At 45.7% G+C, this 26480-nt stretch overlaps 1 protein-coding gene and 1 long non-coding RNA gene across 6 annotated transcripts; one reads left to right on the top strand and one right to left on the bottom strand.

Annotated features, from left to right (window-relative positions):
- Window positions 1–338: 338 nt before the first annotated feature.
- Window positions 339–23698, top strand: LOC142814310 (uncharacterized). Of its 5 annotated transcripts, XR_012894919.1 has the most exons (6): window positions 18332–18557; window positions 18661–18837; window positions 20297–20620; window positions 21925–22056; window positions 22469–23012; window positions 23115–23698. It is a non-coding gene; the product is annotated as an uncharacterized LOC142814310 (long non-coding RNA). The 5 variants fall into 5 exon arrangements; XR_012894917.1 differs by lacking the exon at window positions 18332–18557 and adding an exon at window positions 339–525 and having other exon boundaries at window positions 22469–23698; XR_012894918.1 differs by having other exon boundaries at window positions 18665–18837; window positions 22469–23698.
- LOC142814309 (zinc finger MYM-type protein 1-like) lies at window positions 4379–8334 on the bottom strand. Its single transcript, XM_075892964.1, has one exon. It carries the CDS (start codon window positions 7135–7137, stop codon window positions 4465–4467), a length of 2673 nt encoding a protein of 890 aa, XP_075749079.1. The 5' UTR covers window positions 7138–8334; the 3' UTR covers window positions 4379–4464.
- Window positions 23699–26480: the final 2782 nt, after the last annotated feature.

The raw sequence follows: 26480 nt of genomic DNA, 5'->3' as shown, positions 1-26480 counted from the left end.
TGCATTCTTATTCGTCAGCTCCCAACAACTAGCCAACTATGCTAATAAAGCCGCTCATCGTCCACCCCTTTGGTTTCATCGAGCGCAGCGGACTGACAAAAATGAAACTGTAAGCTTTTGTGAGTTGCAGATTTCACAGACGCGCTCAGTTCAGAATGCTTACCAAGGAGGAGAGCTTCCAAAAAAACAAATTGGGTCAGCTATATGCGCCAGTAGTGCGAAGACTGAGCGAACAACAGAGCTGAGGGACCTTACTCTCCTCCTCTTCCTTCTTCGCGCCATCCGCAGCAGGCGACATCCGCAGCAGTTTATTTATGTAGCAGTGTCCAGGGCTACGATGCTCGCGAGCACCGGCGCTTCACGTCAGCTAACCGCTTTTGTTGTTAATATTCATTTTGCAGCTTGCATTGCTACGGAACTGTGAAGATCTGGCTGTTTACAGCTTACAGTTACAAAACATACGCAATTCTTTAACGCATGTCTGTGGGTGTACCATAGGAAGACTCTCAAGCCTTTGGATTGTGGGTAAGCAGGCTCAAATACCACCTAGCTAAAAAATTTTATCTTGTTCTTTTTAGTTCTGCATCTCCTCCACATTTCTATACTCTTACTTTCCTTCTTCCAACGACCGGGCACTTAAGTATAATGTAGTAACATCTATTGAAACGTAGGCACGCTAACTATCGCTTCCCTAAGAGTCACCGGAGAGAAGATTCTGCTTCAATGTGCTGTTTCTGCTTCGATATGATATGACTACTCTGATGTGCTTCGATATGACTACTCTGATCAGCTTTCACATCTGGTAAGCTTGACGAACGTGGCCCTCGTAACGCAACAGATCAAACACTTGGCGGTCGAGCCTCGACTGGCTGTGATAAATCGCACAGAATCATCAGGTGGCGGCGTTGGCTGGTTCCACGCTCGATAATGCGGGCTTTCTTGTAAATTATGATTACGTGAGCGCGTGTTTTGCTGCGAGAATGGCGGCTGGAGTCGCACAGTCTTGCCCACCGTTCATCGGTTGATAGGTTGGCGTTGCATAGAGTGATGCAATGAATTTGCCTGCTTCTCGGTTGCCGTGGTAGCATGGTAGTTAGGGTGGCTATAGCGGCTAACCTGAAATTCGTGGATTTGATTTGGGGCGCGGCTGTCGCATTTTGAAGGGGGGTAAAATTCTAGAGGTTCGCGTGCTGTGCGTTGTCAAAGCACGTGAAAGGACAAAAGGTGACTGAAGTTCACGGAGCCCTCCACAGCGGCGTGCCTATCAATCATATCATGGCTTATGCACGCAAAACACGGGGTAAAATAGTGGCAGCGTTGAAGACTACAAGTCCGCTTGCCGAAACATCGTCTTCAGCGATACCTTGTGCTCATGAATTTTTCATCTCTTGAAGTTTCCATCTTGTCCGGCACTTCTGCTTGTTTATTTTGCTTAATTCACTCATATAATTATCATTTTTACTATTGCGCAGTAGACATGTTGTGATGGCAGGCAAAGTGGATCCTGTTGTGACTGTGGCTGATGGCATGCGTTCCGGGTCATACATGTTGTCTTCAAACAGCACGCTTCGCGCCCACTTACATATAATGTTCCCAATAACCGGATAGAATAGGGCTAGTAACAGGCGAAACGATCTGCTTGTGATAATATAGCGCATTAGTTCCGCTGTCAATTTTATGGAGGGAAAAGGAGGGCGTACTGCAGCCCGGTAAGAAGCCGCTCAGTTTTAGGTTAAAGTATTTATTCTTACATATTTCACCTAATTAACATATCACCAATAACATGTAACCTATACGCACTCCGAATCACAGCTCAAGCATATTTCTCGTTTGCAACCTTTCACATTTCCGTCAGTCTATCTCATGTAAGCCGGTCACTGGAAGGAGTCCTCATTTCCCCTTATACCGGTGTAGTTCCTGCCCAGTGACACCAGGGAAACATCCTCAGACTTTCTTCCTATGTGTTAGCCGCCATGTGCGTGCTGCCATAACCATTTTTTAAAAGAGGTCCCCGCGAACCACTTTCACGAGCTTTAACTATCGTCATCAATCCTGCAGATCCTCATTTTGCCTCCAAAGTTTCCTTATTTCGCTCTATCCTTTTGTTCTTTCTACTCTGCCTGCCACTGCAATGTTCATGTTATGCGTGCACATAAGCATACCCCTTGCAGTCTATTTATCGTATATAAATGCAGTATAACACGATGACTCGGTCTCGGGCCAGCACGTGTAACAGGAAGCGCAGATCACGTCGCGGTGCTTCCCCTTGATGGTCAATCGACATTGCTAAACAGAAGCACGCTTGCGGTAGCCGGGCGCCGGAGCGATGTATTGCTGCCATTTCTCTGCCTCTTAACGACCGCTCGCACGACCTTCTGCGGCATAAAAGACTGCGTCCGTGCTCCTGCTTTTCGTTTGGAGATTATAAACGAAAGAAATGGGAGTGGCTTTCTGAGCTCCTGTTAAGTGCGTGCGCGTAGATGTGAAGTGCGTGCATTATACTGCAATTTAAAACCTCGGCAAGGGTCCCACTGGTTCATGTATGAAGCGGCTCTTACGGGAGCTTCGAGCACGCTTTAGTCTTGAGACACATACCTCATCGCATACACCATACGTGCTGCCCCTCTTCAAGACCGGTGTCATGTTCAAAATCCATTAGGTCGCGTCGTAGACGGGACGCAAGTTTTGCCCCGAGCAGAGAAAGCGGCGCTAGCTTAAGAACAAAAGGGAAAAATTTCGCCATTACCTTCGTAGGTTCCATTTATTTCCGTTTTTTTCTTGTGTGTGGCAGTTATTACCTCATATATTTAGTACTTATAACCTAAAGAGACATCCAACGCATACTGAAATGCGCTGACAAGTACTCTACGCTTCTTTTGAAATATGCATAGCACCTTTCCCAAAAGAATTAATAAATGAAAGAATCTTTTTCGCTCTCCTCTCCAAAGTAGTGTTAGAGAAGTGCCCTACTAACACAGTTAAGGCTGGTTGTAACACCGCTTTCCCGCATATTTTTGACGTTACTAATACTATCACCAAAACTATCTTGCTACCGCAGATGATAAGAAAGTCCTAACCATATTTCACAGTGAAAAAAAAAATGAGGCACAAAAACTACTCAGAATCCCCCGCCGCATTCGACCCTGATTAAGAACTACCACCAGCAAAGTGCTATAAAATGTGGTCGCGTCCCAGTAACCCGAACTCATAAACTAGGATTGCTTATGGCGTAATGCAGCTCTGATAATATTACTTTCTGCTTATAAAAGACCTTCCGCCAACCCACGCTGTTTCTGCACCTCACACTTTTTTTTTTCATGGCGGAGCTCACACTGTGGCGGAGCTCATACCTTAGCCAAGTGTATGAAAAACTTGATAAACGCTTTTAACGGCGCTGAATTATATTCCCGAAGAAACAGGCACATTTCAAAGCACTGTCTGACTGTGACCTTGGAGTCGCCTGTCCAAAGGCGGTCCGGCAGGGTGGCACAATAGATAATGATGAGTTGCGGGAGACCATGCTGCTCAGCTCAGACCCAGAGGAACAGGTATGGGCGATTTGGCTGCCCGAGGACGCCGCCAGGGCCCAAGAGCTCCTGCCTACCCGCACCACCGAGGTCGTCGAATTCTCAAAATATTTTTTCTCCTCCTTCTTCTCCGCTAATCGCTCTCTCTTAAAGTTATAAATATTACGCAATTCTCGTGTAAAAGTAGCGCGAGAACAGCGCGTACAATAAAACAATATAGAATTAAAACTGTGTCCCACTAAGTGGTTGCTTGGGTGAGTCGGTGGGACCCAGTGGCGTAACTAGATAGGACGGCGCCCAGGGCAAATATATTTCCGCGCCCCTCATTATGCCCGTGATAATGTTTGTTATTATTATTATTATTATTATTATTATTATTATTATTATTATTATTATTATTATTATTATTATTATTCTTGCTGTTGTACTACAGTGTACTATAGCCGCCTTGTACGTCCATGCATCACACAACACACCAGAAGTCCACAATGGTAGCAAAAAAAGTTTAACAAAAAATGGACCTTGGTGGTCACTTCTTGTCATCTCGCTTTACTTAAAATATGCGAAATTCATGAAATCCATATAAGCACAGAAAATAGAATCACGAACTAGGCATATGTAAATAGTCCATACCATTTCTCGCTACATTACCGTGAAATGTATCATTCAAAATTAATTATTGCGTACGCCAAATCTGCATATGATGCCTGCATTTTTTCATCAGTGCTAATGATGCGTTAAAAAACTCGTTCCGGCAAACCCTGTTGTCTCCCTGTTATCGCATATTGTTGCCTTTTATGACGTCAGTGCTGTAACGCTGATCGTGAATAATTGTTGTCAAGAAAAACCCGTTTTTTTATTTAAAACACTTTATTTACATCATTTGGATATTAAGACAAATATAAAATGCACTATACACTGGAACACTCCGTAAAAACTAGAGCTGCACTTTCCTTGCTTTCGATGAAGCAAACTGTTCTATAATGACGTCAAAGTTCGTTTTTTCAGTTTCTTCTCTTTCCACACTCAGTAGCGCAAGGTCAGTAAGTCTGTCTTGGCCCATTGTGGCACGCAAATAGGAGAGTATTAGCTTCAGCTTGCTGAAGGACCTCTCACAGCCAGCGATGGAAACTCCAATGGTTAACATCATCTGAAGGGCGACGCGAAGGTTGGGGAATACGCCATCATCACCATACTCCACAATAAATTTAAGAAGTTCCTCCGGTCTTGATACTGTCTGGTCAATACGCCGTGAAAGCAGCAGCCTACAATCTAAAATCTCTTCATAGAGGTCTTGCGCGTTAACGTCGGAACTGTAGAAATTGCCAAATGTGTTGCAATTTGTTTTTAGTTCGTTTTTGTCTTCGCTGTAGCACAGCTTGTTGATGTCGAGCAGAAAGCCAAACTTGAGGTCGGTGTCCTGCAGGCGAGTAAACCTCTGGTCGATTTCCGAATGAAGACGATCGAGTGTGCATTTCATAACCCTTTCTGTTTCCTGTTTAGCCGTCAACGCCTCTCCTTTCGACTTTTCACCAGGCATCTGTTTTTTTCGTCGTGCACGCCTTTCAACGTCGACATCATACGTCTCACAGAGACGAAGCCCTTCACCAAGTGACTCACTTACCAGAGTTTCCCTTTCTTCATGAAAGTGATCTCTGAGAGCTTTCATGTCTAAGGCAGCATCGTGAAAGTTCATTTTAGGATCTTGCAGTCTTTTTTGAACACGGTCTATGCGAACAAGTACCTTGTTCCAAAAGCCCAGCAAAATCAAAAAATCATAACTTAATATCCGCTTCTGCAGTAGTGCAGCATCACTTTTCGTCTCGCTCGTTTCTTGGTCATTATTTGACATTTCCTGAACAACTTCAAGTATCTTCTCAAGGTATCTACCGACCGGCTTCACTGCTTCGACCCTTGCACTCCATCTGGTCTCAGACTCTGATTTCACAACAACAGGCACTGCATTTTTTAATTTCTCCCAACGGTACGTTGAGCGAGAAAAAAACACGTAAAGTGCTTCGATGGTCCCAAAAAAAGTCATCATCATGGCTTCTTCCTTAGCAGCATGTACACCAACCAAGTTCAGTGAGTGGTTGTCGCAGTTTACAAAGATTGCCAGTTTGTTTTTTTCCGCGATTCTTTGACTGACACCACTTTTTTGTCCAGCCATCACGGCAGCGTTGTCGTAGCATTGTGACCGACAGTCCTGTAAGTTCATTCTGTCCTCTTCCAGCTTGCCAAGTATCACGTCAACGAAGCTCTCGGCGTCTTTGTTCTTTACATGGATAAAGCCGAGGAAGGACTCCTGAACATAAACAGATTTTTTATCAAAGTCAACTTCCACATATCGCACAACTTCTGACATTTGCTCACGGTGTGCCTGGTCGGGAGTGGTGTCAAACATAATGCCATAATATTTGGCTTTACGGATTTTTCGCAGCAAGGACTCGCGAACTGTGACAGCCATCATGTGAATGAATTCATTCTGTACAGAAGGCGATAGGTACGAAGTGGACCCTGGATGACTTTCAACGTATGTGAGGTGTTGCTTCATAACGGGGTCAAAAACGGCAATTAACTTCAAAAGACCAAGAAAATTTCCGACATTGTTCTCGCGGCTGGTTTGAAAACTCTCTCGATGCCCTCGTAATGCCAAGTTCTGTGTAGCAAGAAATTTTATGCAGTGGAGGACTCTCGTCAAAATTTCACGCCACTTGTGCTTTTCTTTCTCCATCTGTGACTGAAGGTCAGCGTCAATTATTCCCGTAGTATGCATCAAATTTCTTTCCATTTCTTTCCACTGTGAGAAACACATTCGGTGATTCTTTGCATTCTCGTGAAGGGTGATCTTCTCGGGTGCCTTCCATTTGGTGAATCCCCCCTCTTGTTCCAAAGATGATAGGTGATCTGAGCGGGAAAAAAGGAGGCAACAAATGCAAAATGCTGCCTTTTTGGCAGGAGAGTAGGCCAGCCACGAACGGGTGACTTCTTCACCACGACCATCACCTAATTTCTTCTTAAACCAACTCTTAGTCATTGATCGGTTGTTTGTTGGCAAGAAAGGTCCTTCCCGATTTTGGAAATACATGGCCCCGAGTTTAACAATTTCCGTTCGTACAGCGTCAGACACAACGGCTTTTCCAGTACCAGTGTCAAATTTTAAGAGACCTAGGTCATGCTTCTGAACGAGTTCTGAGATGATAGGTTGAGGGTGCTTCGTGGAATCCAGTTTGCTTAGCTTCAGAGCAACAGGCTCAACCAGCCGAAGTCCAATGTCGGTTCCGTTGTCCTCCTCCTCTACTGCAATATCCCCGGGATTGTCTGCGCATAGCATACTGTGTTTAGAAGTTTCGTGAACGACTCCTTCGTCAAGTTGTACGGACATTAATGAAGTGGCAGGAGATGGAGCTACTTCCAAAGGACATGATGAAGTACTTGCCCCAGGTTTTTCAAAAAATGGCGCGAAAAACTTTTTTGACTTCTCAGCTTCCTGCGCCTGTAGCCTTCTCCTCTTGCGTCCTTCAGCTCCGCTCTCTTTTCTTTTTGTTTTTGTCACCCGGTCCATGGCTTTGCTTGGCTGAAAAAAATAAAAAATCCTTGAGCCGTTCATTCACTATACATTCAGATGCCTTTTTAGCCATCAAGCAATGCAGCTATGCGGCCAGTCGCCTGAACACTTGCTGTCACCGAAGACACAATGTATGTGTATTGTCATGTAGCCAGGAACGATTCAGAGTTTTTCGGAAAGCTAGTTCTATTAGAGCGAACTTGTGCTCGGCAAAAGTGCAAAAAAATGATAAGGAACACAGGTGGTGAAGAAACAGCCCACCGGTCGACGACGGCGGAAAACGAATGTCCCTGCGCTTTTAGTGGAAGCGTTCTTATACCTTGCCGTATCCTCTCCACCAACATCGTTCACACAGATAACGCTGGTCTCACAAACGAGAAGGCATAGTTCGCGGCAATATACGTACATTCTCAGATTAAGGTTGGTGACGGCAAATGATCCACTGCGGTGGCATCATCGGCCTTGGTTATAAGAATTGTTGCTGATATTAAGGTGGATTTACAATTTCACAGCTCCGTTTTCTATCCATAAATGTATGTTAACTCGCGGTTAACCCAACTGCTCAAAACGTTGTTCAAGTAGAAAAACCTCAACTATCATGAAGCATGATTTTAAAAAGGAGAAATGGTAGTACGCAAAGCTAACCTCGCACATATTATTCCCAGTGGACAGTGCACTATAGTACGCACCACTATTTCTTCGTCAAGTAGTTTAAGTAAGTTGTCACAATTCAATTCATAACTCGACAAGTACTCGCGTAATTATCAAAATAACAATTAGACATAAGTAAGCAAGTTCGAACGACATCCAACTGCGCCATTTTCAACAACGCATTGATTGCGCTCTCATTTTTGCGGCCAATAAAAAAAGCCTGCGAAATCAGAAAATAACATATGACTGCGCGCCCCCCTGAGGAAGAAAAAAAAGAGCAGCAAGCAACCGCTTTGCCTCTTGTCCGCTGAAAACAGCAGCGTTCCGCATTTTGACAAGGGTGTTCAGGGCGCGCCAACATGCGTTGCAAGTTTGCAGGAATTCCTTTCGCTCAACTGTATGTCACTATAATTATTCATATCTAGCGGTCAACCGTTCCACTGATAACGCGACCGGAGCACTGTTCTGATTACGGCCTGACTCTGTAAGTTCAAAGCGGCGTGTTTCTTTGACCGGGGATTGGCACAAAGGGCCATGCACATTTTTTTTTTTCTTTCTGCATCTATTTCTTGACGCTGGCTACCTCCCATTGAGCCTGTTTGAGGGCACTGCTTCCTGATGTACGCAGCAGTCTGGTTACGCGTCACTTTTCATATTTGGTGGGCTTTCTTTATCAACAGGAAAAAAAAAATGTGGATGCAATACGTTGTTGAAAATAGCGCAGTTAGATGTAATTTCAACATTCAATTACTTTATTTATTTATTCGTTTGTTTGACAGTAGATGATTGTCGTGGCGCAGGATACTAAAGGCGACGTTATAAGTCACCTTACTAGGCCTCTAGCACCACACAGTACATTCGTCACACAACGCAACTGCATTGGAATAAGAAATGCAAGAACATAACATTACGAAGAACTAGGCGATGGCTTCTACAAAAAAAAATTAAAAAATTAATTTGAAAATGTGTTTATAGCATACGAATCATTGCAAGCACATTTACAATAAAAAAGAGCAATAGTAGTGGAGACACCGGCGTTCCATAGGGGAACATACATACAAACTATCGTACATGAATAGCCTCATCAATGGCTACATATATAACACTTTATGCATACATATATGAGAAACTAAATGTGTAAGTATATTCTAAGCTTCAAGCTGTACAGTAATTGAACTAAACATGCCCTCCAATGAATATAATCAGGTGAGTACTTGCGGAATTATAAATACTTTGATTACTCATTAATTTATTCTCATGCATGAATGAATTATAAGTGGTTGCTCCAAATTACTAGGAACAATGTACACTAGGTTTGCTTCGCGTAACGGAGTTACTCATTTTTTTAATCGGGTTTTATGATAGTTGGGACAACCTGTATATTTTCCCGAGAATAACACCTTTATACTCTCAGCAGTTTGTGTCAACGTAGTGGTAATAATCCATGTGCAAAAGAATAACATAGGTAAAAAATACTCACACCTAGGCAGAAGTTCTATTGCGAAGACGTCCCTCGTCGTGGTGACAAACTCTGGAGAAGTGAGCTGGGATTTCAACTCGGGGTTTGCAGGAATGGAGTCATGTAGCGACTGGTTGTGGCCTGCCTCTAGGATATCTTGTTCGGTCCGGAGACTCAATATTCAATGCCTGTGGAGCTTCTGGGGTAGCTAAACAATTTAACTCGCGAATGTACGTCTCATTGACCACTCTCGTTCGGTTGACTGACCCTCGTTTCTCGCTTCTCTGGATCGACCCATAACCCCTAACATTGTAGTTTTATAACACCAAGACCACGCCTCCAAGGGCATGTACCAATAGGAATCCCTCCTTCCTGGGCTGTTGCACGGAAGCGAAAAGAGGACTATGGCGGCACCCTGTGAGAGGGCCTACTAAGTAACACACACAGGGCAACTGATTGGCTGCATCAACGATAACCAAATGTTTGTTCACAATCACGTGATCCACTCTCACTTATGAACTCTCCGGTATTCATCAAAACAAAAGCAGACACAATTGACCATTTGCGGAAATCAGCAAGCTGGCTTTCCTGCAAAGTTGTTTTCCAACCAAAAGGTCTCGTTCGCAAACTGCTTTTCTCACTCATTGTGCTTTTGCCTTCCCCCACTCCCTTCTTTACGAACGACAGGTGCCTCGCCCTCCATGCGATGTGAGGGTTCGTTAGAGGTGGGACAACCACACAGTAATTGTTGGGGGAAAAAGTCGTTTTGTCGCACTCGCGTGCCTTCACTAGAATAGGAGTGGTAAAAGCACAGTGGGCGAGAAAAGCAGACTGGGCACGATAGTTTTCTTTTTTTTTCCTTTTTGGTTAGAAAACAACCTTGCAGGAAAGCCGCCTTGCAGATTTCTGCAAATGGTCAATTTCTCGCGCCCTTACTCTGTCGGTGTTGAAGCGGTGTCGTCACGAAGGGCACTGCGCCGTGCTCCCTATAGGGCTGCAGAAATTACGTGCCTTTTCCTTTTCTTTCTAATCACACATTCATGTGATTGCTCTCGGCGAGTTAGAAAGCGGCATCATATACTTCACCACACGTGCAAATGGCCGCTGCTTCGCCGCGGCTTTAGCTATTGCCGCGATGGAGGGGGTTGCAGACTTTATACCTTAAAGCGACATCTCGCCACGAAAGCAAGATTGCATTTAATTGATCCCGCAGTTTTCTTTTGGGCGCAAAAAGAGGGGGGGGAGATAAATCGGCGCAATCCCTCCCCCCCACCTTTTTCAGAATACTTGAACTTCGCAGGTATGCACGTGCTCATAGTTACGCTCCCTTCGCGGGCGATGCAGCTGGGGAACTTCCCCGAGAGTCTGAGGCAACATAAAAACGACATGTGCAAGTTTCAGTGAAAAAGGAATACACTCGCTGAGCTGCCTGAGCACAGCGTGGTGAACGACAACCGCATCGAATTTGACAATTCCCGCGTGGTCTACTTAGAGGTCGATTACTATAAGCAGCTTTTTGTGGAATCCTGGCCCATCGAGGAGACAGCCGGTAACTTCAACCGGCCTACAGGTGCGCTGCCGATCGACAGTCTGCCTCAGCGGAATTTCGCAGACTCGCGATCCAACATTAGGTGCGAGTACATGGCAGGAAGAAGGGCCTTAAAGAGAATGCGAGATGCAAAACTTCGAATTTTTCTTGTAGCGCAAAAAAGTTTTTTTACTTGGTACTTTGATTGGCATACCCCAGTTTCAACTAAAGCCCACTAATACCTCTGTCACACGAGCACTACGGCTAACCACGGTTACAGGTATGCTAGCTACACGGCAGACATGTCCGCAGTTTGTCTCCTAACCATTGTTATCGTAGACGGGTGATTCCATGAGAGATCGACACGGATCTGAAAATTAGTATTTTCGATTTGATTGAATATTTTATATTTTATGCCCATCTCACCAAGCAGCCCGAAAAGGAACCTTGTTTTCTTTTTAAGCGCCTATATAACTTTAGGAGGCAAAAAATATAGAACATATTCAACACGGAGGGACTAGTTTCACAACTCGTCGTTCTCGAAAGTTCATGAAGATGTAACAGACAAATATTACCGTTACAAAGAAGAAATTTCGAGCATGAATTTCGTGTATGTAGAAATTTACTGAATAACAATAAAGTAACATTCTATGAAACTTGTAAAATGAAGCAAAGTACTTTCGCAAAATGTCTCACTATGCGACATTTTATGATAGTTGCTACATAACAGTTGCTACAAAGTTGATAAGACCCATCAACTCTGTCTTGAAAACAAATTTTGCTTCTTTCTCTATGCAACGGCAGCTGCGTTTCTGGTTATTGAGTTCCTCATGGTGGTGAAAACTATTTGTGCGAAGGTCAAAAAGTAAAAAAAAAATATTTTCAAAAATTTTATATGTAGCGTTGTGGGCGGCCTTCACGCTCCTGAGCGAGCAAGGCTGATTAATTTACTACTACTACACAATTTGCGCATCTACTTTGCTAGAAGAAGCACGCTGTTAGAATGGGCCTTTTCCGCGTAGATAGTCTGCCCATGCACGCTGGCGTCGGTGAGGCACGCGCCATGATTTTTGGTGGCCAACACGGGACGACAGGTGTGGACCAAGGAACATCTGGTGTTACAAACGTGCAAAATCCCCCCCCCCCCCATTAAAAGCGCTAATGTAGGCTTCCGCGATTGCCTACTGGCGCGCGGCGGGCCATTTCGGAGGCCAAGGGCCACCAGTTCTGATTTCGATGAGCTACGCCCGCGTTTTTGTATAGTATTTTTCTTTTTTTATTCAAACTTCCGGAAGTCCCTTACCCGTCATTGTTCTCTTCCAGTCCACACTGCAAAAATCTTGACGGCACGGGCGCTTCCCAGGCCCAAGTTTCTCGTACCTAAGCTTTCGCGCTATTTGTGCATCCCAAGGAATGCAGGGTGAGTACAAAACAAAGCAACCAGCTAGACACCGCGCCCTCGGGTCTGGTATGGGGGTTAAACTGGTCGGAGTGTTCTGCCGTTTCGCTCCGTTCGCTGTTCCATTGATGGAGGTCATCCTTGTGCGGCCGCATTCTTTCAGGGAAGTTCTTGGTTTCTCCAACGTACGAAGCGGGGCAGTCGGCACATGCTGTCGGGTACACTACGCTCTGCGCTTTTTTCGCAGGTGCGTGTTCTTTGGGCCAAAGGATGAACCTGCCCATGGCGGTGGATGGCATGTGGGAAACGTTGACCCCCGCCCTTCTATTGCTTTGCTGGCGCCCGCGATGCAGGGAATCAACAAACGTCGCCGTCGTGTCACGCTTTCTCCGTCTTTCCTCCAGAGAACTCTGCGAATAAACGCCTTTGTTTAGCCTTTGGTGCCGAGGTCACGGATTATATTCGCCCTTCCTTCCGCCGCTGCGTGGACGATTAGTCGTTGGACGATCGGCTATTTCGTTGGAGTTTTCTGTTCTTACTCAAAAAAGGTGCATTCGAACTTTTTTATTTTATTTTGTTTACGTACGTGGTTGGTTTCAGGGAAGCTTTCAGTAAGTGGTTTGGGAGGCTGGTGGGGTTCGCTGAAACTCATCTAACCCAGTGCTGCGGAGCACAAAACAAAGCTTAGCCGAGGGTCATGGGAAGGCACGGAGGTAGCGCAGCAAAATGAAAATAGAGGATCCTTTTCCCGATGCAAAAGCCATTGCGGCAACCCTTTCCTTCACCACCATCCCCACTTCCAGTCGTACATTACAACCTCGCCCCTCCCCCCTTCCAGGCGGTTTTACGGAAAAAAACATTGACAACCTTTCCAGGGGGCGCCAACCCGAGGACTCGGCTTGGCGCCCCCTCCCTAGTGGCGCCCGGGGCACTTGTACCCCCTTGCCCCCCCCCTAGTTACGCCACTGGTGGGACCTACTTCCTTTTTAAATAGCGCAGAAAGACAGAGCATCAGTAAAAGAAGCACACGTGGAAGAGGCCGCTTGTATCCGTTTTTTACTGGTCCTTGGTCTTATCGTGCCGTTTTGTGGTGAAGTATATGATACACGTAACTTGCGGGATTCGCACTGTAGGCATTCTACTGAATACTGCATTTCTGTTCATTCTGTGCTCCCGTGACAGCTTTAGGTCAGAATACTGAAGTGTACGAGACACATCTAAACACACCTATTATATTTATTTTATTTTGTTTTATTTTACATACTACAGCCCTGTAAAAAGGCTATTTCATGAATGGGTTTATACAGTGACAAAAAATCCCGAAAGAGACATAAGAAGTAGCCATAAAATAACAATAAAACACATTTGTAACAATAAAGAAATTAATTTTTTGTTGCATAATTATTTTAAACAACAATAGTAACATAATCATTCAGGGGTGGTGATCGAAAGCAACCAGGTAAGGATTTCCATCATTGTATTGTTCGGGGAAAGAAACTATACTTGAATGTATCTGTGCGTGCAAAAAAGGGTAGCAAAATTGATCGCGTGGAAGTTACGGGTATAGGAATGCTGAGCAAATGACAAAAAGGCTGTGTTTGAAATGCGATATGAATGGTTGATTATGTTGTGCAAAATTTTTAATAATTCTACGTCACGACGTACCGAAAGAGGTTCTAGCTTTAGCTCCTGTAAGGCTAATGACAGTGAGAAGTGGCGGTCGTGCCTGCGAAATATGAAACGGGCAGCTTTCTTCTGAACTGCTTCTAGTCTGATTATGTATGTAATGTGACCGCACCGTGGAGGCATACTCGATAATAGGGCGAACAATATATTTGCGTTTTTCGACGAAAATATGCTAGCTGCTGTAAGGCTTTGGAACATGTTAAGACAATATGAGTAGACCATGGAAATTCATGAGTGAATTTGACACCAAGATATTTGTACTGCATAAATCTTGCTAAAGAGACATCATTGAAAGAGTATGTTGCAATGAGCGGCATTACTTTTTTTAAATGACAGAACAGCAGTCTTTTTGAAATTAATGTTCATTTTTTATTTTTCACACAAAGCACAAAATGAGGTAAAGGAATCATTCAAACGCTTTTCGTCACCTGCAGAAAAGATCACGTCATATAAAGTGCAATCATCTGCGTAAAGACGAATGTCTGAGGATACATGTTCTGGAAGGTCATTTATATAAACTAAAGATAATAATGGACCAAGTACAGACCCTTGTGGCTCCCCAGAACCTACCTCCAGAACTGATGACCTTGTGGAACTGAAGTCGACATATTGATAACTGTTATGAAGGAATATCAATCCAATCAACCAGACGTGAATTTGATGACGCGTAGTTTGTGCAGAAGATGAGAATGTAGTACCGCGTCAAAGGCTTTAAAGAAGTCGAGAAAAAGTGCATCGATTTGATGGCCCTAGTCTAAATGGTACGCAATGTCGTGAGTGAATTCAGTTGGGTGACGGAGCTCAAAGAGCCTCTGAAGCCATGCTGTGCATTGGTTAAAATATGGTTTGACTCAAGAAAGTCCATTATGTGTTTGTATAATATATGATCCAACGTTTTACACGAATACGGAGTGAATCTACGCTAACAGAGAGACATTACAACGGATTGACCGATAACAGGCGCGTACCTGTGGTGACGCGACAAGGCAGTTAGAACTAAGTAGCTCATATATCAAGAATAATAGAATATGAGAATAACAGCTCGGTAACATACGTTGTTCTGTTAATAGATACTATTGTAATCGCACAGGTTTCGCGTCATCATTTATTTCTTGATTGTGTGAACAAAAGGGGAACTCGTTATAGCACTGCTTTGTCTAACAATAGTCAGTATCACAAAAAGTGGCAATTCGGCGAAAGTACTCCCCGTAAAATCTACTCTGGAAGATATGTAAAGGACGTCTATGCACTTCGATTGGTATAATCTCAAGAAACACCGCGAAAGAACGGTGAAACACAAATGCTTGTTTGAAACCTCAAAATGTTCATGAGAAGCCATCATGATGCGAAGAAGAGGGGAGTAGCCCGTAGCGATCGGTTACTTGGTTCATTTAACAATTGCTTTCAGCAGAGTCTGAATTTCACAGATATGCACAGTGCTCCTTGTCAGCTTTGCATGGTCTCTGAAATAACGCTTTTATTCCACCACGACAAATTAAGTAGAAAGTCTTCTGCGTTGACAGTGACCTTGATATATTAGTGAATAAAGCGTGCACGTTAAGTAATGCCAGGTGGTAAAAATTTTTCTGGACCACCCAAAACACGACGCGCATCATCATCATAGTGTCGCATTGTATGATGCCGATGAAAAAGGCGGCTTCGAACTGGGGAATATCACAATTGGGGGACCATTGAGGTACGCCGTTAAGAGTTGAACGCGATAGCGATTGCCTGTCCCTAGTGCGTACTTAGTTCTGTCAGTGAGGCTTTCACATACGGCTGCATTCTGTGCAATGGGTAGCATACTTTAAACCACTTGCAATTGCGCGCGTGAAATCTTTCCGAGCTTCCTATGCACCCGCTACGCAGCGTTAAGGGATAGAACACTATTCCATGTGACCATTAGGTGTGACTTTTACGTGCGGGTAAAATATGTGACCATATTCTGTGCATTACATATAGCCTCGTTTTTGCAATAAAACTTCATTGGATAGTGTGCGCTTCTCTGTCCTTTTCTCTTCCTTCTTGTTTCCCAACGTTCTTCGCGCACTTACATCATGGATCAGTACCAACTCGCCCAACTTACCATTCTTATGTGCTCTTTTCCTACAGGCATCTTTGTGATCCATGTTCTTCCTACTTTCTTTTACTGCATACACTTCTTGATCAGGGAGCTGATTCGCGTTTCTTTCGTCACATTTTCTCTGCATCTGACAGTCCTCACGTTCCGTCTTAACTGCCATTTCTCTAGTTGAAATCTCCTGAGAGCGTATACGAATTCTCTACTCTTCTAACCAATGGCACATTTTCAAGAATGACGTCATGCGTCGGGTCCCTGGCACACCGGCTCTTGGTCCACCCGCAGTAATAGGGGGTCAAGATGAGGACTCATTGATTGATATGAGGGGTTTAGTGTCCCAAAACCACCACATGATTATGAGAGATGCCGTAGTGGAGGGCTCCGGAAATTTTGACCACCTGTGGTTCTTTAACGTACACCCAAATCTGAGCACACGGGCCTACAACATTTCCGCCTCCATCGGAAATGCAGCCGCCGCAGCCGGGATTCGATCCCGCTACCTGCGGGTCAGCAGCCTAGTACCTTAGCCAATAGACCACCACGGTGGGACCAAGATGAGTACTCGTGCCACAGGCACTTTCCATACGGTTCCATCTGCCAGTCGAATCGGCGTTTCACTTTCTGCTAATACTGCCTCAGGGACCATGGATTGCCTAGTCAAAACGATGTTTGAGCCCGTGTCTCCGAGTACGGACACTTCCGTCCCAGCAGAATTCCCTCTACAACGGGCATCCCAGTGTTTGCGTGTTGCGGCTGCAAATACGTTGAGACAGCACATACCTCGTCCCTGTACTCTGCTTTTTCCGCCAGCTTCACATCGTCATCTTTTTCATGACTGTCACCTGCAACCACATAAGCAGCCTTGTTGTCTGAACTTGCTCTGCACGTTTCCACAGTATGCATTCAACGTCCACACCTGTCGCACTGCGATGATAAACCACGTGCACGACCCAACTGGCAACTTGACACTTTGTGCCCTCCTCTGCCACACAGAAAACATTTGGTGGCACTTCGAGCCTGTACTTTTTGCTCTTTTTGCTCAAACTCATTTCCTCCTTTTCTTTTTCCTTCCTCCTTTGTCAGTTCCGCCACCATCTTCAGGTTGCGTTGCTTAAGAAAGACCGTGATTCCCGGATGGCAAGATGTCAGAAACTGTTCTGCAACCATGCTGTCTCCAAGGTCTCCGAATATCTTTATTTATTTTTCCCATCTCCAACTAGCGGTGGAAATAGTTGGAGATTCGGGCGGCAAACTGTTGGCCTGTCTCATTTTCCTGGGGCTTGGAAATCCGGAACTTCTCCCGAACACCCTGAGCAGTCAGTCGGAACCGTTGCAACAGAGCGAACCATTGCAACAAACTCCCGGCTCGACTTGAGCCTGAGTGAGTTTACTTAAATTCTGTAAACTTCAAATTACCTGTCTACCATTATACTAATGCTGTTCGACGCCATTATCTCACTTAATTGGTGCTCTACAATACTCCTGTAGGTTTTGCACCTTCAGATAGGAGTTATCAGTGATTTCAATTCAGCAACGACATTTTCAGGCAGCACGCCACTCACACACAATAATTTTATCGAGAAATTCTCGTGAAAGAGCTTGCAGGTTTTGATCGGGCAGCCCCCCCCCCCCCGTCCCCTTCAGACCTTTCATCGATGGATATTGAAGTGACACATGAACGCTAGGCCATTGATGTGTGCGTGAATAGACTTCAGTAAAAGCGTAAGCCGATGGAAAGCTCATAGTAATGTTGAAAAATGGTATAGTGTACATATCAAAAGAGGATGGCAATAAAAAGTGAGGGATCTGTGCTTCGCCTTGAACGTGAAAGCGATATCATGTCCCTAGTGCGCACTTAACAACTTAGTGCATACTTTTTACTGTATGATGTTATTTATAAGTACTTCATATTGTGCATTATTACAATGTATTCGCTAAAGGTGAAAGTCTTGTGTCAATGAGGCTTTCCTATATGGCTGTCCTCTGTGTAATCGGTAGCATGCTATAAACCCCAAGCAATAATGCTAGTGAATTTTTTTGCGAACTTGCTATGCACCCACTTGATCTTAAAGGAATACGCACAGTAACACGTGTGCCTCTTGTAATGGCTTGCCGGCTTTAAGCCACGAAGTCGTTACGACAATCACGTGTTCTGACACCCGATGGTAATGTATACGCTTATACCACGTAATATTAGTGCGATATGCGGTATTTTGAAGCCAACATGGCGTGTGTGTTTGTAAAGCACGTACAGTTGATCTTTACTGCATTTCTAAACAGGGTAAGCTATCTTAACCGAATTTCTAAGCAGTAGGAACACGCGCACCGGATATGAAGAGATAGCGCCACGTGTTGCGCAGTAGCGCTGCGCGTGGCTCACTTACGCTCTTCAAGAGGGCCAGCCTGCGTGCTGCTCCGGGGACAGACGCCTTGGCTGCCACAAAAGACGGACACTGTCACGCGCTCTGGCCGATTGCTGCCGCCCAGAATTATGGTCGCTGTGTAGCTGTCTCGCCACTGAGTCATTGTTATTTGTTTTGACGTGAAGCCTCCGTCGTCCTTGCTTTACCTACGGATTGGGCGCAGCAAGCCCGATAACCACAGTTGGCACCCAAAGGGATTTTTGCTCTTACCCGTAGGAATGGCACGGCGGACGTAGGTCCGGACTTTGGTTTTAGTTGCCGAGCCTTCGTCCACAGGAACTTTTTTGGTGCGTGTGTTTTTTTATTGCACGTTATTTTGTTTTCTCCCCCATGGCGCAGACAGACGGCAAGCAGCTTCGTTCCGGGACGATCTTGCCCACCGGCGACAAGGCGGATTCATCTCTCCAGCTGGCAAAACAGCTGCTGGCACAGCAGTTGTACACGTTTCAGCGTGTCGCTGAGTTATTCACCACGGTCATAGACAGCGTAGACAGCTTGGCTGTGGAGCTACAAAGGGTACGTGAACCACAGCTCTTACCGCAGGTTGAGCTGCCCACATATACGGGCTATGACGACACAAAATGAGTAGCTGTCTTTCTAGACGAAGTAGCTATGCTAGAGCTACTGGCGCCTCGGAAGCGTACGTGATGGCTCGAATTCTGCCGTTGGCTTTACGGGATGCCGCAGGACAATGCCGGAGGCTGCAATCGCCTTTCACCACATAGTCAGATTTTGAAAAGCGCTTCTGAGAGTAATTTCAGCCCCCTGGGCACGAGCAGCGAGTCCAGCGTGAGCTCGAACTGAGAAACCTGCGTCCGGACTCAAGTTTGCTCGAGTACGTCTGGACGATGCAGAAATTGTATCCCCGAGCAGCACCGAATGCCTCGGAAAGAGACAGAGTCGCTCGGGTCATTCGACAGAAGCGTCCCAGATTCAGGTCATTCCTTTACGGGCGCACATTCGGAACCCTTGAGCATCTTGCACGGGAGGCCCGTGGTGTACAGGACGCCCTGTTAGCTGAGAGCACTTACGTGCCACCGCGTCTATCTGCTCTTGCGCCGTCACTAGTTTGGCGTGCCCCCGTTGCCAGTCCCTCATGCGACCTGACCAGTTCAGGCGCAGTCACGGCTGTCTCCTCCCGTGCCATAGACCCCTTTGCATATAAACAAGGGCGGCGCGTGGCCCCATTCGATATCGTATGGGGTCAGCTGTTCCTGGGAGCAGGTCTCTGCGGAGCAGCGTCATAGTGCACACCTCTCAGCCCTTACTCAAGTACAAGAGCATAGTCGGCTGGACCCCCAGTCCCGATATGCCGGGTTCGCAAGTCCCGCGCGAGCCGTCTGGGACAGGTGCTCCGGAAAGGGTACTCTGGGGACCAGTCCGCCGAAAGGCGTTAATTCAGTGTTAGACTAAATGGCCAACGCAGGCGTGCGCAAGTCGTATGCTACCAGTGCGGGTAAACTGCTTATGTGAGGCGGCACTTTTTTTGAGCGCCGTAGCGCGAATACGGGTCATTCGAGAAACTGCTGTGGCCAGTGACACTTAACACTGGCAGTTTTTCACAGCCCATGGCCATCAATGCCAGGAGCGGGGAACGCTGCCCGGTACATGCCGATGATGAACAAGGTGGTCAGTGTAATCGTTCCCACTGTTGGCCGCACAATAGGTGCAGTTGCCAGAACACACAACGAACGTTTAGCTAGCGCCGGGAATTATCATATACCAGCCCTTCTTGATAATGGCTCGGGAATTCATTTAATCGGTGACGCGTTACTGGAACAGTGTAAAGGTAAAAAGCTGAAAGTTTGTAATGCCACTGTTCATTTAGAAATGGCATCAAACCACGTGTCAAACGTTGAAGCTTGTATTCGCTTGCGGTTAAGCTTTAATGGGAAAACGAAGCGCCAGCGATTTGTTTGTTTGTCTGGCCTATCATTGCCAATGCTTCTCGGCCGTGATTTTTTTTTTTTTGCAGACGCGGGGGTTCTCGCTTGACTTTTCGACAAGAAGCTACCGCCTTCACGGACAGTGGGAAACAACGGCCTTTGTGGAGAAACCCTATGCCGATAACAGAAAGCACGGAAGACGTGGAGCCATGCGGACCACCCTGCCGTCGTGCAGACCCTCGGGAACTTCACGGGCACAGAACACCAGCGGAAGCAAATGGAGGTCGTGCTGACACCGTTCTCGCGAATGTTCACAGATCGTCCCGGGAGGACCAACGTCCTAGCGCATCGCATCAACATTGGTGACACGCCTAGCCTTGGCGTTGTAACCACAAACCGCTGAGCCAGCACAAGTGAGCCCTTCTCGATAAAGCGCTGTACGATATGATTGACCCCGGAGCTGTGCTATTTTTATCACTCTTTATCATGTTATATCAACACGCCCAATCCTACTGTCTACCCTCGGAAAGTCGGTGGGCCTTCCCAGTTGTACTGGCACCAAAGACGCTATACGGCACGTTTTTGTGTGGATTACCGTAAGCTCAACGCGGTCATGGTGCAGGATTCTTATCCTATGCCAAAAATACGAAGTTCACCACTATAGATTGCTCTCGTGGGTACTTGCAAATCGAAGTTCACCCTGGTGATATCCCGTAAACGGCATTCACATGCCATAGAGGCTTTTTTTTTAGTTTGTGCGTATGCCTTTTGGTCTTTCTAACAGTCAGAGTCCCTATCAGCGCACGATGAATATGGCTTTGGGTGATTCAAAGTTTAATTATGCACTTTGGTATCTTAATCATATGACGGTGTTTTCGCTTACGTTTGAAGAGCGTCTTGAACACTTGCATAGGGTTCTACAGCGCATGTCAGCAGCCTGTCTCACAGTTCACCCCAAAAAATTGCAGCTATAGCTACTAAGATCAACCTGCTTGGGCTTGTTGTTGACAATTGTGTACTAAGGCCAAGCCCAGATAAGCTCTGTGCTATAGCGTATTTCCCGTCGCCCCGAAACACTACGAGTTTGCAAAGGTTTCTGGAGATGATTACGGTTTGTCGTAATTTCATTGCAGTGTGCTCGTAATTTTATTGCAGATGTCGCTCGACCACTAACACAACTGCTGGAGAAATGCGCTGAATTACTCTGGAATAGTGAGCATCAAGAAGCTTTCGACATGCTTTTGAGTGATTACCAGCAACGCGTCCCTTCAGCTGCCAGATATAAACAAACTGTTTTTGTAGCAGACCGATGCAAGTGATTATGGCCTTGGCGCAGTATATTTACAGGATTGCGCCGGTACTCTGAGTAGCACAACAACTCGGTAACAGAGAAGGAATTCCTAGCCAATAATTTTAGTGTTAAAGTTTGGAATGTTTTTATATGTAACTTGGTTCCGACTGATCACCAAGCACTGTCTTGGCTGGAACGGTTACCTAACCCTCCCGGACGATTGGCCCGATGAGCAATTACGTTTCAGCGCAACAATTGTCACTGCGTACAAAGGTAGCACTAACACAGTTGATGACGCACTTTCACGTGCGTCGTTGTCTATTGAAACCCAGGTAGAGCCGGAAACAGTGTGTGTATTAACGACGCCACCTGAAACTATGCATTCCCGTTGGGGCAATTTGGTGACTAAACAGGAGTTTCTTACAGCGCAGCAGAGCGATGGCATCTGTCGCGTGTGGCTCGTGATCCAGCTGACACAGGAAGTGACGAGCAGACCGACTGCATGCTACCTGCTCGGAGAAGGCCTCTTGTTCCGGTATTTTTCCCAGGTTGATGGAGGTAATTCAGAATCACCATTTTTAGTTATTCCTCGCAAACTTTGCATACCCTCCATAGCGTACTACCACGACAGTGCTTTAGCTGTCCGCTCTTCAGGGCAGAAAACTTACGAGAAGCTGTGTAATGTATAAACTTGGCCAGGCATGAAACAGAATATGTTACGCTATGCGCGTTCTTGTTCAGGGCAAAACCACCAGGTGGTTTACCACTAGGACCAATGCAATCAGTTGAGTATGTCGCCTTGGCAAATATTTGCATGTGACGTAATGGGTTCGTTTTCCATCAGTCCACAGTGAAACCAGTACCTGCTTTTTGTCACTGACGTACCATTTCACAAAATTGGTCGAATTGTTTCTTTGCACACGCCGATTGCGAAAAAACTATGGGACTGCCTTCTCGAAATCTTCACCAGGTTGGATTCCCTGCCCAGCTGATCATGGACAACACAACGTACTTCACCAGCTAGGTGTTCAGATTCCTGTGACGCCCGGGGTATTCGTCACAAGCGCACTTCTGTGTATCACCCACAAGTTAACATCACTGAAAGGGCAAACCGAAATATTATACATATGCTTGTCACGCACACCAAGCGTCACAATAACTGGCATCTGAAACTAGCAGAGATCGCATTTGCGACTCGAACGACAGTGAATCGGTCAACAGGTTTCCCTCCTGCGCAACTTCACCTGGGCAAAGAATTGAGTTTTCCGCAGGACTTTGACACGTGCAACACATACTGGAAGACCTTATGCAAAGTTTGCAGATGACCTGAGGGACGAGCTGGCCGACGCGGTACAACAAGCCAGACAGCACGTCGATGTGTCCTGCATGGAACAGGGCGGACAATAATGTAAGCGTCGGACGAATACTAATTTTGCGCTTGCTGATTTGATGTTAAAGTGCACGCACCCGTTCAGTGACGCTTTGAAATATTTTTCAGCTTCACTGTCACACAGGTGAGACGACCCTTATAACAAAGAAATCCTAGTTTTCGTACATGTTGAGATTCAATGACTAATGAAATGTATGGCCATATTCATGTCTCCGATCTCTAACAGTTTTTGCACAAGATTCAACTGCTAGGATCCCCACATTGCTCGTCGGAGTCTGGCCACCCACACCAAGCAAGTTGTAATATGTGTGCGCGGTAACGTAGCAAAGAGGGGTTTGTGAAGGTGGCGCATTTCTTCCCTTGGTGCTTGTTTCTCTCTTTCTCCTTGGGCTGTTATGTTCACCTCATTGCTTCGCGCAAGACGTAAATACTGTCGTTAGTGGCGAGAAAGAAATATTTATTGGTTTTTCGTTATTCCTCACCACAGCTGCATCCGGACATATAGCCAGCAGACCTCCGGTCCCCTGCCCGCCTTCTCGAGAGTGGGATGAGTGATGTCCACGCGAACCGGCTATCCAGAGATAGCGTTTCCTGTTGCGCATAAGCAGAGCACGTGGGCCACTTGCTCTCTTCAAAAGGGTCAGCCTGCGTGCTGCCCAGGGAAACACGCCTTGGCTGCCACGAAGGATGGAGACTTCACCCACGCTGATCGATTGCTGCTGCCCGGAATGCTGTCTCGCTCGTCCCTGGGTCGATCCTGCCGTACACCGGGTTTGGTTAAATAAATGTTGCTCTTTGTTTTGACATGAAGCCGACGTCGTCCTTGCTTTACCTACGGACGGGACACAACAAGCCCGATACCACAAAGCAGACGCGCGGCTATTCATAATAACTGAAGTTTCAGCCGGACTGGTATCCAGAGTTCATGAAGTGCACTACTAAAATACCGTTCCACACACTGTAATGTAGGATTTGTTTTTAATGCCTATTGTACCTTTGTCGAAGCAGCCTTGGGTATTTTGTACACTATGTGTAAACGTTATTCCCATTACTAATAAATACCATCTAGGTGAGAGACAGAGGGAAAAAAGGGCGCCTGGCTGTGGTGTAGAACACCCGCTTGCCATGCAAACTACCTGAATTCGATCGTTGCTCCCGGAATTTTTCATTATTTTTTTTCATTTGAATCTTTCTAGATTTCCGGTTCCGCGCAAGATGATTTTTCACTAACAACCAATGATGCCGCAATTTCTGCCAAACGCGTGCTCTCTAACACTCGCGTTAAACGTGGAGCTCACTCACTCGAAAAATGTTTGCGATTTTGGGAAGGCGAGGGCCAGAACAGCGAAGAGACAAGAATAAAGTTCGTTCAGAGTCGGGATCCACGCCGTCTGGTTGTCTTTCTTCACCGCACGCACACACGTCCAAACGCCTTCTTCGGTGAAGGGCAGTCAGCAAATCAATCTTGTCAGCCCGCTAGCAATTTTCAAGAAACCAAAGTATTGCAGTTTACTAAATTCCTTTCCATTTTGACACGAACTTGCAAATTAATTTTGTCGGAACTATAAAAAAATTGCGAAATATACACCAAACTGAACATTTCCGACAGCTATAGATTCCCCCCTTTCTTCAAGGAGGCGTGAAAACGTCCTTTGCACAGAGGTTCGGCACAATTGCACCATTCTATATTGAAAAACGGGTACATAATGTACAGACCAATCTTATAAACCTTATTATCAAATCCGCGGCAGTAGCCGAGTCGGTAAGGTGTTCAGCTATAAACCGAAAGGCCACTTGTTCAAATCACGGTGCATGTACTGCTACCAGAAGAGAAAGTCGCAATGTCACATGGGAAAATGAAGCTAACCCGACGAAAGCAGTTCCTTGTTTTTAATCGTGACCTGCAGTAGTGAGCAAAGTTCTGTGAACTGTGCATCCTCTGCCGTGCTGGTAGGCGAGTGAGCACAGTGTTCAACTCGTCACCAGACGGTTGGTGGTTCGAATGACAGAGCTGGGATTGCTGACACCAGAAATTCATCCATGCACATTACTGCCGAAATTCAAATGTACGTGCTGTCACATATTTTGTGAAACTCGACAGAGGAATTGCGGAGAGCCACAATGCGAGTGCGCCTTATAGGCCCTTAAAGCTATAGCGCCCCCCCCCCTTTTTTTTCTCGTAAAGAAAGTTTCTTTTTACGAAAATAGGGGATCCACACTACCGCGGCATTGGACCGTGAGGCCCGGTTTTCCCATGTCACCAAGTTGCCACAAGGTGGAGTATGACAAAACTTCAGAAAAAAAAAGCTCTAAAAGGCTTTAACGAATTTTAGTCGAATGTCGGGCCTACAACGGGATTCGAACCACCGACATTTTAATTATGAAATAAACGCCTAACCTCTCAGCCACTGTCACATGGTACTATTCAGCCTGCAACGTTAGGCTGATGTACGGCTTTTAGATCTTTCGAAAGTGATAATTGCATATGGCCTACAATGAAACATGAAAAAACTTCACCTGAATTGGTAAATTGATACAAATATAGTGGCTTGGACATAAAAACAAGCCATTTCATTTGAACTAAGGACTAAAATAGCACACATGCCTAGTTTTATGTTCGTTTCATAACCGAAAGGTCACTGGTTCGAATCCCACTGTCGCCTCCATTACTAACATAAATTCATTAAAGGCTTTAAAATTTTATTTTCTGAAGTTACTCCATCCCTCTGCTTTAGAATCAGCTGACCTTCGGCAGGCATTAGGTATCGAACCCGGTACCTCCCACAATGGAAGGAGATGCTCACACGCATTCTCCAAGCTAAATGTTACCTAGTACGTTTGCTTTTCTGTAAGACATGTCGAAAAGCAGCTGGAAAAGTTTACGCCCTTATCACCCATGATAAGGCTCAACTTTTGTCTGACGTCACAGCTCGAAACGATGCACCCAGAATGCGTATTTTACGAGCCAAATCTTCCCTGGTACGTCGGCTTTCCAGCAAGGCATGTCGAAAAGCAGCCTAAAAGTTTAGGCCGTTATCACCCATGATAAGTCTCACCTTCTGTCTGACGTCATAGCTCGAAGCGATGCACCCAAAATGCGTATTTTACGAGCCAAATATTCCCTGGTATGTCGGCTTTCCCACAGGACAGGTCGAAAAGCAGCCGAAAAAGTTTAGGCCCTTATCAGCCATGATAAGGCTCAACTTTTGTCTGACGTCATAGCTCGAAACGATGCACCCAGAATGCGTATTTTACGAGCCAAATGTTCCCTGGTACGTCGGCTTTCCCGCAAGACATGTCAAAAAAAGCAGCCGAAAAAGTTTAGGCCCTTATCATCCATGATAAGGCTTAACTTCTGTCTGACGTCACGGCTCGAAACGATGCATAGCATGCGTACTTTACGTGCTAAATGTTCCCTCGTACGTTTACTTTCCCACAGGACAGAACGAAAAGCAGCCGAAAACCGAAAAAGTTCAGGCCCTTATCACCGATGATAAGGCTCAACTTTTGTCTGACGTCATAGCTCGAAACGATGCACCCAGCATGCGTTACAAACCTTTTCGACGGTTTTTCGACATGTATTGTGGAAAAG

This window comes from Rhipicephalus microplus, chromosome 4 (assembly GCF_043290135.1).
Source record: "Rhipicephalus microplus isolate Deutch F79 chromosome 4, USDA_Rmic, whole genome shotgun sequence".
Taxonomy (NCBI): Eukaryota; Metazoa; Arthropoda; class Arachnida; order Ixodida; family Ixodidae; genus Rhipicephalus; species Rhipicephalus microplus.
This window is presented reverse-complemented; position numbering and strand designations above follow the sequence as displayed.

What these genes read in the sequence shown, in the direction of transcription:
- LOC142814309 (XM_075892964.1), bottom strand. Translation starts at nt 7,137, where the DNA reads ATGAACGGCTCAAGGATTTTTTATTTTTTTCAGCCAAGCAAAGCCATG.